This window comes from Trypanosoma theileri (assembly GCF_002087225.1).
Source record: "Trypanosoma theileri isolate Edinburgh chromosome Unknown TM35_Tth_3_V1, whole genome shotgun sequence".
In the NCBI taxonomy this organism is placed as follows: Eukaryota; Euglenozoa; class Kinetoplastea; order Trypanosomatida; family Trypanosomatidae; genus Trypanosoma; species Trypanosoma theileri.
Genome location: NW_021639845.1, coordinates 364,830 through 377,302, shown reverse-complemented (window position 1 = coordinate 377,302; position 12,473 = coordinate 364,830). Strand labels below are relative to the sequence as shown.

Here is a 12,473-nt window from a genome sequence, read left to right as displayed (position 1 = left end):
AAAAAAAAAAGAAAAGAAAACAAATAGAAAAAGAAAATATTTAGAGAAGAAAAATAAAAGCGAAGGAAAACCGTTTTTAATTTCTTTTTTTTTTTTTCTTTCTTCTACTTCTCCTGTTCCCTATTCTTCTGGTTGTTGTGTCTTTATGTCTAATGACACTGAGCCCAGTACACTTCTGGCCCATCTCTCACAGCTGCCAGCCACAGAACATGCGATTCTTCTCAACCGCTTTAAATTCTTAAATCTTGTGCAGCGGGTGGCCGCCGCCGACGTGGCGGAGATGATCCAAAATGTCGGGCTGGATGTTTTATTGTGTAAAGGGGCGCTGGAAAACATACCGCCCCCACTCACATTCCCCATGCAAGGACCAACAACAACAGCAGGAGGAGGAGGAGGAGGAGGGGTGAGAGGAATGGAACATCCAACAACATTAGCATCTACTCAACGCCGAATGAATAGACGTGGTCATACTACAGCAATGGATACTTCTACAGGGACACCACGGCGAAGGCGATTTGCCACTCGGGAAGAAGAATCTAAATTTATTCAAAGAATGGCAAAACCACCGAAACGGAGGGATATTTTTGCTCATTTACGTGAACCAGTACGGGAACATCATGAACATAACCGCATGCATAGACGCGCAGAATCACCGTCATCATCTATACCATTACCATATAAGAAACATTTTCCAGGACATGAATGGGAAGATAGAGAAGGAAATGTGATATACCATGATGACTTGAACAACAGTGATGTAGTTATGATTGATTCTAGTGATGATAGGTATCATTCATCTGGTTTTGGTGCTGTTAATACAGGACAAGTTAGAGAACATACCGCTAGCCCACCACAGGGACGTGGTCACCGTCCAATTCCACGAGTAATGGCACGACCAAAGGAAGTATCAGATCAGGATTATGCTACTCATACAGATAGACGACAACAACAACAACAACAACAACTTTCTAACACGGGAGAAGAAACTCATTCTCCAACAGAAGCATTGCATATGCTTCCTGCAATAAATGCAAGTGGTGAAGCTATAAACCATTGTAGTGATGCTTCTCCTGTTACTCATCACCTGGAAACATCCCACATCGCACCCGCTGAGGCTTCCAGCTCACGTGGAATGTTTGCTTCTACTACACGTTCTCGTGGGGCATTCGCACCAAAAGCAAAACCGAAAGCCGCAGCGGATGTGCCACGAGTTCCAATGGAAGTCATTCGTCACGCTTCTGCATTATTAGCGGCTAAAACTAGTGCTGCTGTGCCTCCACCCGCACCACCTCCACCACAAGAGCGACTTCCCACTCCACGGGCAATTCCACAAATTGGTTCTTCTGAGACTCCAAGTATTCATTACAACTCTGCCACATCTCAATCATATTCACAGTCGATGTTACCACCAGAGTTGCGCAGTGGTCGAAAAATGGATTCTGAACTTCAACGAGGACAATCATTTACAGTACCAAGTAAAACTCTTTCAGATGAAGCTCTTATGGAAGTAGCCTCTTGTGTGGAGCGTATGCTGCAAGATCATCGATCTATTCTAGATAGTATTGTAAAAGAAGAACAGAGTCCACCACCGGATTCTCCAAAAATAATACGACGAGTTGAAAAGGGAGGAAGAGGTGGTGTAGCAGATGATATGGATAGTAGTAAACTCAATAAGAAGAAACTTGAAATGCAGAGTATAGCAGTGAATACTACTTCTGAAACTCCTATAAGTCGTATAGTTCAGCATGCTCATGATATTTTGGAGGATATAAGTGATGAAGATGATGAACTTTTGCTGGTAAGTCGTCTTCAACGACAAGTTGGTGCAATGGATCGCGAATTAGAAGCTATAGAAGAGCGTGATTTGCATCATAATGATTTGAGTGAAGAAGAAGAAGAAAAGGAAAGAGTGTTAAGTGCGTCTGTTTTAACAAAACGGCCTGAACGACGAGTCACTATTGCAGATCCCAAGGAAGTAATAGAAGCTGTAGGAACTAAGAGAAAATTATCACAAGGTGGACATCGTCGTCGGGGTGAAATACCACGTGCCATTGTGGAACGTTTACGTTCTTTTCAAAAAGAAAATCATGAGTATATTCATTACACTGAAAAGCAATGGAATACTTCAAATGTAACAGAGCAAGTATTTGCGCAACGTCTTACTGATACTCTTGTGGATGATGCATTTCAAGAGGTTTTTCAAGAAGTTGGAGATATTCTTGATGAATATGTGGAGGGATTGGCCCAACATGAACTCCAGTAAATTTTGCCTCTAACTTTCATAGATTGAATTTACGTAGCATATGCGTACATGCACATATGTATGTCATATTTTCTATATATATATAAAGTCTGTTCCCCTTGTTTCTCTTTCAATATTACAGTGTAGCTGAAAACAAAAAACAAAAAAAAAAATAATTGCAGTTGAGTTGGTGGTCGAGCAGGTTTTTTTTTTTTGTTTCTTTTGTATGTGTGCGCGTGTTTTATTAATATTGTTTTTGCTTTTCTTTTTTTTCTTTTTTTTTTATCATTTTGGATTAAAACTAGTGGGAGTGAGGGATTATTCTTCTTATTTTTTTTTTTCCTACTGTTTTTAACATTTATTGTTATTATTATTTTTGCTCGTTTTATTTACCTTTTCTCTTTTTTTTTTTGGTTCCCTACTGTATGTCTCATCTTATCCCTTCTCTTATAGAGATAGGTGCATTTTAGCGTACGAGAAGAGATAAAACATATACACATTTCACCCCCCACCAGTATTAGAAAATAGTTGCAGAAATTTACAGGAATGACAACGCGGGCATTAGCACAAGCCCAAAGGGAAGAAGAGTTTATGCGAACTGCAGATACAGTTAATAGATTTGTTATATCAACAGTGCAATTTCTAAACCGTTTTGCTGCTCAATGTGATGCTAAACTATTTGAGACAAACCGTTCACTTCAACGTCTTGAATCACTTACTGCGCTTCTTGAATACAAACTCAATAGTGTTGATGATGAGTTTGATGAAATTGAACCCACAGGGGCTCCTTTTTCTGCTCTATCCCCATCACCCCAAACACAGAATGGAAGTAGTGGTGTTGGTGGTAATTTAGGAACTTTAACTATTCTTGACCGGAATATTCCCCCGCCCATGCCGGGGCTCTTAACATCAGCAGACAATCGTCACCGACCACCACCGCCGCCACCATCACATCAGCAACTCCAGCGTCGTGGACCACCACCGCCGCCTGGTGTGATGATAGCGACAAACTCCAGTGGAGTAACTTTAGTACCGCAGGTGTCTGCAGTAGCGGGGCCATCACCTGTTTTGTTGCTTCAACCACCACCAGGTTTTGTTCCACCCCAACCCCCACCAATGCCATTGCTGGGAGGATATACAATGTCCACTCATCCACGATTACAAGGATATTTTGATATGCTGGCATTACGAGTACCAATAGAGGCTATAAAAGCAAAGATGCAAGCAGATGGATATCAACCAGAGTGGCTTGATACTCCAGATGCTCTTGCACCTTCTACATTATCAGCTACAGAGAATGTTTTATATGAATCAGATTGACGTTTCTATATTCAATTTATCATTTTCTATGAGTGAGTATCATTGTGGTGTATCATACTTTATCCTCTGTGGTTTAGCAAACCCTTCTCTTCCCTTCTCCCTCCCAAAAAAAAAGAAATAATAATCTTTTTTTTTTGTTTTTAAGAAAAGAGCATTTATCGTTTTTTTTTTTTTTTTCTTCTTCTTCTTTGAATATTATTTTACCTTTCCTTATTATTATTATTTTCTTTTTTACCTGGCAAAGGAAAAAAAAAGGCGCTAGAAGCGGTTAAGAACTTATTATTATTATTATTATTTCTATTGTTGAAAAGATTTTTTTTTTTTCTTTTCTGGTGTATTTCTTCTTTTGGATCGTGGAATTATTAGTGCAACAGGTAAATTAGAACGTGAAGAGACATGGGAAAAGGCAGTGGCTTCGTTCATCTTAACACACCTGCTGCTATCTCGTATTCACCTGGTCAACAAGTGACTCTCTCAGACTTGCGTCAAGCGCGAAGTCGTGAGGAGTGTGTTGTTTTACCGCGAACAGTTGCAATTTGGCGGACCGCATTCCGCGCATACGTGCGGGCGAAGGGATTATCGCAGTTTGTGGGAGATGTGGAGGCGGAGCGGGATGGTGAGGGTCCAATCCTTCCACCATTGAGAGAGGCCACAAGTACAGCACAGAAACGTCAGCTCCCTCAGTCAGTTTCTAATCGTAGTACATTGGATTCTACTAATACTAATACTACAACTAATACTAATACTAATGCAGAAACTGCGGCTATTACTTCGGGTTCGACTTCTCAGAGAATAGAAAAGTCAAGTTCCTCTTCAGAGGCGCCGGGTATCAAGATTGTTTCACACCACAAACTCAGCGGGGAGCGAGTATTCGTTTATCCTGACCACGATGGTGTTCTCTCTGCTGGTGTTGTACCACAAGTTGTCATCTCCGCTGAGGAAAAAGCAGAGCGTGAGGCTGATCAAAAGTATTACATTTCACCACAGGAGATGTCGGAAGAGGATCGAGCAGCACTGGAGGAACTGCAGGAACTATGGAAGAGTCGAGCTCGAAGCCGGAGTATACAGGGGGCGAGTCATCGCGCCGCTGCAGGGAATCTTCTGCCGGATGGTGATGCTATCAATGTAGAGGATGAGAAGAGCGGGGAAGCACATGTGAAGCGAAATCGATTGGAGTCTCACACAGAGAATGTCTCAAGTAGATCGACAATACACACAGACGATGCCCTAGATGATGCACTCCGCTTAGCTGGGGAGTTTTTGGACCACTTGTGATTTGGGTTTCTCTCCCAACCACTAAAGAGAAAGAAAGAAAGGAAGGAGAGGATAGAAGGAAAACAAGGCAAAGAATAGTAGGAGGAAATAAATAATAATAATAAAAAAAAAATCATAAAGGAAGTTTACATGACTTGAAGTGATGTAACCTTTTTTTTTTTTTTTTGTTAACCTTTGCTTATTTCTTGCTTTTTTGGAGTGAGTTCTGTTGAAGATGACTGCTTTTTTATCTGGCATTTTTTTGATCTTGTTGTTGTTGTTTTCTCTTCTATTTGGAGCTTCGTGGAGTGTAGATGTCATGCTCTCAGTTGTCGTCTTAAACCTGATTTTGTTGATTAAATATTTATTTATTAGTGACAAGAAAAAGAGCAACATTTGTTATTTTATAATAATATTAATTTTTTTTTTTCCTATTTGTGGGTACCGAATTGTTTTCTTTTTTTCTTTTTTTCTTTTTTTTTTTCCTATACTTGAAAAGTGAGAGTACATAACTAGATTATATAGGATCCTACGGTGCACAGCGTGGTGAATTCAGCTGTTTCCGAGCGACACACTTTGTATTTCCACAGACACACCGCACATATTAGGAGGGTTAAAAAAGAAAAAGAAAAAAAAAGTAGCGAGGGAAAACGGAGAGACTAAAAACATTATATATTTTTCTATCCGTGTAACGTTGAATTACTAGATCTTCTTTTTCTTTTTTTTTTTTGCATTTTATATATTTTCTTCTGTCCTCATCAATGCAGCGTCGCTTAAGTGCCCGAACTGCTGGCCAGATGGCCCGTTTTCCGTGCAAAACTTCTGCCCGTAAGTGCAGCACGACGAATGCCCAAGCTTCTGCGACTAATCGCATTACTGGATCTTTGGCTGGTGAATCCACCACTGCCACTACTGCGAGAGGGCCAATGCGAAAGGATTGGCGTACTCACAAGGAAGTTGTATATGTTAAGGGTGTTCCTATGAAGGGTAGTTTGTTTAAACTTCCGTTAAAGGAGCAAATTCTTATTTGCCTAATTTTTTCAATCACAGGTAGTGCGGCCGTTTATATTGTACGTCCCATTATTCGTTCCCTTGTAAAAGATGGTTTTCTTGGTTTACCAGAAGATAGTGGGTGGATAAATGGTCCGTGGTTGTATCGCTTTTTATACATTGCAATCATGTACCCCGCGTACTCTTTGATGTTGCTTACCATTGGCTCAATCTTTGGACGACGTGTGTGGTTTTCTTTCATGATTCACAAAATGTGGTCACGATTCCTCACAAAAAATGCTTCAAAGCGACTTGAATACATATTAGACTTGCAACATTATTAAAGAGGTAAGTACACATGAATTAAAAAACAGAAAAAAGAAGAAGTAATATTATTGGTTTCTTTATCTGCGTGTGTTTCTGTTATTATTGAATCCGTATCATACATGTGCTACCCCCTCTCTCTTTCTCTCTGTGTGTGTTTGTGTGTTTCTTTCTTTGTTTCTAAGAAAGAAAGAAAGAAAGAAAAAGAGTAAAAGAGAGGGTGAGCCTTCGACTCTAGTAAAATCGAAGAAGAACTAAAAAAAAAAAAAAAAAAAGTGATACGGTTACTTTACCCAAGTGGTAAGCGAAACGAGCGGCATCCCAAATATTATTTCATCAACCTCTGTATCTATTCATTCCCCTTTCCCCTTTCCCTACCAACACCATTATTATTTCTTTTTTTCTTCTTTTTTTTTTCTTTTTTTAGTTTGAACAAACAAACAAACAAACAAACAAACAAACAAACACATACTCTCTACAGAGACTCTTCCCCAGCAGTAGATAGAAGAAAGGATAAGAAGTAGCAAATGGATTGGGATGCGGACGCGGTGGTGCGGGCCTTTGGCCGCGGGACGGCGGCGGGGGCGGCCCTCCACAAGTGTTACGTCCGCCCGTCGAAGCCGTCGACCCTCGACCCCGAACTCCAGCAGCGGCTGCGGGCGATGGCGGAGGCGCGGGCCGCCAGCGAGAGGGCGCAGTTCCACCCAAAGCCGGTCCCGAAGTCCCAAGCGATGATTCCACGCCCCCGCGTCGGGCTCCCGCAGCGGCCATCGCCGGAGGACATCGCCCGATACCGACTAGACGCCCTGCCGCACAAGAAGAAGGAGAGCGTCATTCGCAAAGAGACACGCGCCAGGAGTCCACTAAAGCCCCCACAGTTTAAACGACCAGTGATGACGACAGAAGAAAAGGAACGACTTGGACAGATTTTTCAATTCGGGGAGGTGCCGCAGAAGCCAGTGAAATTTACAGGAGCTAACCGTGTACGCTATGGCGCAATAGATAAGCGGTATCAGTTAAAAGAACGCTTTGAAAACTTACAAAAACAAGTTCAGAGCTTAAAAGAAGAATTACAAGAATTACGTCAGGAACAGAACGCTGATACAGAAAACACCGCAGATGGTTCAGAACCGATCATTATAGCTGCAGGACCTGAAATTAGACGACGATTTCATAAACGTAATCCAATGAAAGCCCTAGAGCGAAGGTTGATGGAACAGGATCTCACACGGGCTATTGGTGATGCTTTGCTAGAGATGAAAGAAATAGACGCCGCGATTTGTGAACTGAACGCAAATGAGGCAGTGAAGTATGGCCTAAAGCCTTGAAAGAGTATTATTAGAGCATAGAGAAATGAATTAACTGCTGACCATATGACTCCAATGTTGGAAAAAAAAGAAGAAAAGAAGAAGAAAACAAAAAAAAAAGAAGAATAGAGGAATAGAGTAGGTTAAAAAAAAAAAAATGGAATTATAAGAAAAAGTGGAGTGAGAGATATCGAAAACCAGAGTGAAAAATGAAAGAAAGAGAAATACCACATGTTTCTCCTTTGACTATTCTTTTTTTTTACGTTGTGGTAGTTTTTTTTTTCTTTTATTCGTTCGTTTCTCAAGATGTATAAATCTCTCCGTTTTTTTTTTTTTTTTGTTTTTATTATCTTTTTTGCACGTATTTGTGTATGCATACTATGCGCAGTGTTTCACCCTAACTTCCAAAAAGAAAAGAAAAAAAAAAAACAAATACAAAAAGAAAAAAAAGATGCTTGTGGACGGTGTACATACAGTAACCCGTTATCAATGGAAAGAACTGGATGGAGGAAACGCACGTAAAAATGTTTTTTTTTTTTTCACTCTCCATGATTCTTTATTTCCTATGACCTTTTATGAAATTAGGCCAAGAGAAGGTCTTCTTTACCTATACCAATTTCTATTGTGTTTTTTTTTTTTCTTGCTATTATTTCTCTTTTACTATTATTATTATTATCATTATTGCTTTTTCAATTCCTGCAAGAGAGCACCCCCCCCCAAAAAAAAAAAAAAATAAAAAAAAACAGCTGCAAGTTAAGAGGATAAATCTTACAAGCGTGAAGTAAACTCTACTCAGTAAAAGAATATTGGAATACAACTAGAGTTTCCCCTATAATAAATAAATAAAAATGCTCTTTGTTTCTTTGTTTCTTTCTTTCTTCTTTTTTCCCCCTCATCCACGTCTGTGATGCTAACTTGAACACATCTACACTGGAAAAGTGAAATTTTGCTAGGCATGGAAATGCCAGAATTTTTCACACATGAGACAGAAAAAGAAAAATGTAGCAGTAGCGTCTTTGCTTCTACCGCCTCCTTCTCTCATCAAACAAGTGAGGAGGGAAATAGGAATAATAATAATAATAGAACTGCGGGATGTGAAGGGCCTCCGCGTATTGCCCTCACATTATCCAATACTCTCGTACAGTTCTTATCACCTCTGCAATTGCAGGGTTACACTGCGAAGGTGATTGAGTCATCGGGAACACCGCACATGGATGAACTGGTGGCTCAAGTCACATGTGAGGAAGACGTGGAAAAACTTCTCGGATCTCAGGCTTCTTTACAGCAGCGAAGAGAAATGTGGAAAGGGATATGCAAATGGAAACGATTAGCTGGAAAACACGGACGAGAAAAGACGAAAAAGAATAATAATAATAATAACAAAAAAAAAAACCCACCATGTGTTACTTCTAGTGAAACTGTAATTTCTAGTGAAACGATTTCCTTATCAAAGACTATAATTACAAATAATAGTAGTAGTAGTAGAACCATCACACCTCGTTTTGGTGATATGGATGGACACACACCTTCTCAGTTTATGCGTCAGTTGGCTTTTCATGGGTATAAAAAAACCAATACACCAGTAGAAATAAACCCTTCCCCACAAAGGTGTAGTAGTGAACCTATTGTATCTGCTCTCACAAATAATACAATGACCCCATCTAGAAATGAAGATAGAATTAATGGAATACAAGAAGGTGGTTTAAATTCGATAACTCCACATCGATCTGCTTCTTGGTCATCATCTACAAATACTCTTTTTGGTAGTTCTCATAAAGGTTCAGGTAATCACTACCATCGTGAATGTTTTACACTGGCTTCACTTTCAGTAGGAGCAAATGTAGACATAAATGGAGAGAATGATTTCGCTGATGAATGGGGAATCCCTACGGAAGAAGCCGCATTACAGATTGTTTCTGATTCTTCTGTAGTAACACCAAACGCAGAAAAAGGAATTGATGAAATGGAATTGGTTGAGAAGTGGCGAGAAGAATATGAAACATTACAGAAAGAAATGCGTATGTCATTAGATAAATCTCTTTCAGATTATAATAAAGGTCTACAAATATTACAGGAAAAAATTCATCTGGTTCTTGAAAAGATTCCAGAAGATCAAACTTGCCCTCAAAAGACTATAGCTCGAGAGTTAGCTTTCCAACTAGTACGAGAACCGAAATTGAGTATTGAGTTACATCCTACAAAAGTGAATGAAACAATAGATATGATGGTTAATGTTAATACTGATCCCACATTAGTTTCTTCATTCCCAAAGCCTTCTCTAGATAGTCATCAAGATGTGAATGTTACGCATATCTTACCAAGTTCTATTGTTGAGGATTTACCTTGTCCTGACCCAATGGATGGTGAAGAGATTCGAAATAGTATTCGACCATCTTCATTATTAAATACAACAGTTATTTCTCCTCTTTCCATTAATGTTGGAGAAGATGCGGTACTATTATCAACAACAGAGGTTCCAAGTCTTAGCGATATTACAGCATCTGATAGAGGAAGTCATAGAAATACGGAGATACGAATATCAATGGACTATATAAAAGATAAGATAATATTACCACAAAAAGAGCAGAATAGGATTTCTCAACATGTAGAAAATAATACATCTTATGATTGCTTAGTTCATCTTATGTCTGAGAAACCCATAGTTGGGTCTATGCCTCCTACATTTACTGATAATACAGATGAAAATGTTATTGAACCTCCTGCTGCAGGGGAAGTATATAGTGCTGTTAATGATGGTGATAACAACCATAACAATAATAATAATAATAGTGATATTATTAATAATAATAATAATAATGATGAGTTGATACAATATTCAGAAGCGGCAACACCTCCTTTATGTAATGAAGAAGATAATATGGATAATGATATTGTAGGAGCCCAAATTATTACTAGTCCCTTCGGTATGTTATCTCTTGAAGACTTTGGCTTAAGGGCTTCAACACATGAAGTAAATAAAGGATCTGTTCCACTTTATTCAAGTACTCTATTAGGTGGTGAAATGCATTCGATTGGATGTAATGAGAATGCCCAAAATGATATAGAAACTCAAGTGATTGATGTGGATGACTTTTCTTCTTCTTCTGAAGATATAGAACATGCACAAGTTCCTTTCTTATATAAAGAGAATTCTGGTACAGTTCCTCTTCATGAAGGTAGTTTCAGTCTTGGACTACATAGTAATTCCATGATGGTGGATGAATGTTCTTCTTCTCAAGATGATAATATTGGAGTCTATACACAACTTTCCCAAAATCGACAAATGGCAGTTTCACGAAGTCCTTCACTTCCAATGCCGATGGAGTCTGGTGAAGGTACTGTAGAGAGAGAGGGAGTTTCCTTTTCACTAACGGATTGTGCCACACAACTAGATTGGACATCCGCAAGTAGTATTGTTACTGATGTTCGACATATGCTTTCTAGATTAGAAACAGATAAAACTGTTATTGGTGAAAAAAATTTAAATAATACCAATAATACAACAATAACATTTATTTCACCACAACGTCCAGCAGCTCCTCAGGGACTTCCACCATTACCAGTAAAGAATCCAACAAGTGGTATTCTCTCAAACTGTGATAAAACGATAACAAAAGGATCTCTCGAAGAATTAACACCAAGTAAAGTTATGACTATGGGTTACAAGGCATTAAAAAGGTGGTGTAAGAATTTGGGTCTTCAGATTCCTCGTGATGGAATGTGTGGTAATGATGATGAAAAGGGAAGATATCAACGTTATCAAAATGATTCTGGTATGAATCTTTCAGAGTGTGAGGATAGTAGAGGTTTTAAAAGTACACAGGAAGAAAATAGTAATGGTTGGTGGTTGCTTAATGGTGGAGGTGATAGTGTCTCTGTTATTTCCAGTGGATTTAGCGAAGATCGGGATGATGATAGCGATGATGATGAAGAAGATGATAATGATTATAATAATAATAATAATAATAATAATAATAATAATAATAATAATAATATCAATGAAAATTCAAATGATGGGAATATGGCCTGTACCCCACCAACACTATTACAACCACCCATATCCACTTCTTGTCTGTCAACTGATGCTGATGATTCTGAGTGGAAAAGTCTTCAGCGAGCGGCGCGGGTGGAGAAAATGCGGGAGTCTCTTCGGCTTTTCATTGCAAGACGTACTTTTATGCAAAAAGTAGCTCCATCCTTTCTTCAGCGTTTACCGCGTTTCTCTGATGGACGTCCTTATAAGCGTCTTCGGGCTGCAGATTTGGTGAAAACGCAAATCGCCTTAACCCAACAACAATTAGAAGAACAACGTCGTTTAGCAAGAGTGGAGGAACAGGAAGAAATGGTACGATGTGTGATAGCCAGTTTAGCTGGTGAGGCAGTGGAAAGTATAGAGCAACAATCACTATGGACAATGAAAGGTAAAGTCAATAATAATATAAACCGAAGCGATATCTTATCTACATCTATACGAAGTGGATCACCAACTGCCTCGGGTAACGTAGGACAACCTAAACTCGCTCTATATGAACAAATACTCTTAATGGAACCAACCGATTTACAAGCCGCAACTACGCTTGTGCAGGCAGACTTTCCACATGTCTCTCGACATCGTGTGGAGACATTACTGGAAGAGAGTGGAATCCCATTGGACTCTTTACGTCCTGTTCTCAACAGTGAGGGTGGGGGTGATGGGGCTTGTGAGATGGGAGCCACACAGCGATCGGCCGCATCCTACTCCCCACCACCAACTCCAATTGAGAAGCAAAAGAAACAGAAAATTGAACTCTCTCAACAGAGTAAAAAGCGTTTTTTTGCACAGCGTGGATGGTTGCGGCGGGAAAAGGGTCGTTAAGGTGGTTTGAATGAGATTTCACACTTTTAATTTCAGATCTTTGGAAAGAAGAAGAAACAAAAAAAAAAAAAAAGAAAACATATATTAGAAATTCTTTGAGTTTGTGTATTCGCTTTTTTATTTATTTATTTTTAAAAGAAAATTATTTTACATATTTACACGTTTTTCATTTTTATTTTCA

At 39.2% G+C, this 12,473-nt stretch overlaps 6 protein-coding genes across 6 annotated transcripts; all 6 read left to right on the top strand.

Moving 5' to 3' along the window:
• Positions 1-145: 145 nt before the first annotated feature.
• Positions 146-2,263, top strand: TM35_000032400 (uncharacterized protein; the record flags this gene model as incomplete). Its single annotated transcript, XM_029022007.1, has 1 exon — positions 146-2,263. One exon carries the CDS (start codon positions 146-148, stop codon positions 2,261-2,263), a length of 2,118 nt encoding a protein of 705 aa, XP_028886553.1.
• A 525-nt stretch (positions 2,264-2,788) lies between these two features.
• Positions 2,789-3,562, top strand: TM35_000032390 (uncharacterized protein; the record flags this gene model as incomplete). Its single annotated transcript, XM_029022006.1, has 1 exon — positions 2,789-3,562. One exon carries the CDS (start codon positions 2,789-2,791, stop codon positions 3,560-3,562), a length of 774 nt encoding a protein of 257 aa, XP_028886552.1.
• Positions 3,563-3,958: 396 nt separating this feature from the next.
• TM35_000032380 (putative nuclear cap binding complex subunit CBP30) lies at positions 3,959-4,837 on the top strand (the record flags this gene model as incomplete). Its single annotated transcript, XM_029022005.1, has 1 exon — positions 3,959-4,837. One exon carries the CDS (start codon positions 3,959-3,961, stop codon positions 4,835-4,837), a length of 879 nt encoding a protein of 292 aa, XP_028886551.1.
• Positions 4,838-5,577: 740 nt separating this feature from the next.
• On the top strand, positions 5,578-6,150 carry TM35_000032370 (uncharacterized protein; the record flags this gene model as incomplete). The annotated part of the gene is made up of 1 exon (XM_029022004.1): positions 5,578-6,150. The coding sequence occupies one exon, from the start codon at positions 5,578-5,580 to the stop codon at positions 6,148-6,150; it is 573 nt and encodes a 190-aa protein (XP_028886550.1).
• A 507-nt stretch (positions 6,151-6,657) lies between these two features.
• Positions 6,658-7,458, top strand: TM35_000032360 (uncharacterized protein; the record flags this gene model as incomplete). Its single annotated transcript, XM_029022003.1, has 1 exon — positions 6,658-7,458. The coding sequence occupies one exon, from the start codon at positions 6,658-6,660 to the stop codon at positions 7,456-7,458; it is 801 nt and encodes a 266-aa protein (XP_028886549.1).
• Positions 7,459-8,392: 934 nt separating this feature from the next.
• On the top strand, positions 8,393-12,292 carry TM35_000032350 (uncharacterized protein; the record flags this gene model as incomplete). The annotated part of the gene is made up of 1 exon (XM_029022002.1): positions 8,393-12,292. One exon carries the CDS (start codon positions 8,393-8,395, stop codon positions 12,290-12,292), a length of 3,900 nt encoding a protein of 1,299 aa, XP_028886548.1.
• Positions 12,293-12,473: the final 181 nt, after the last annotated feature.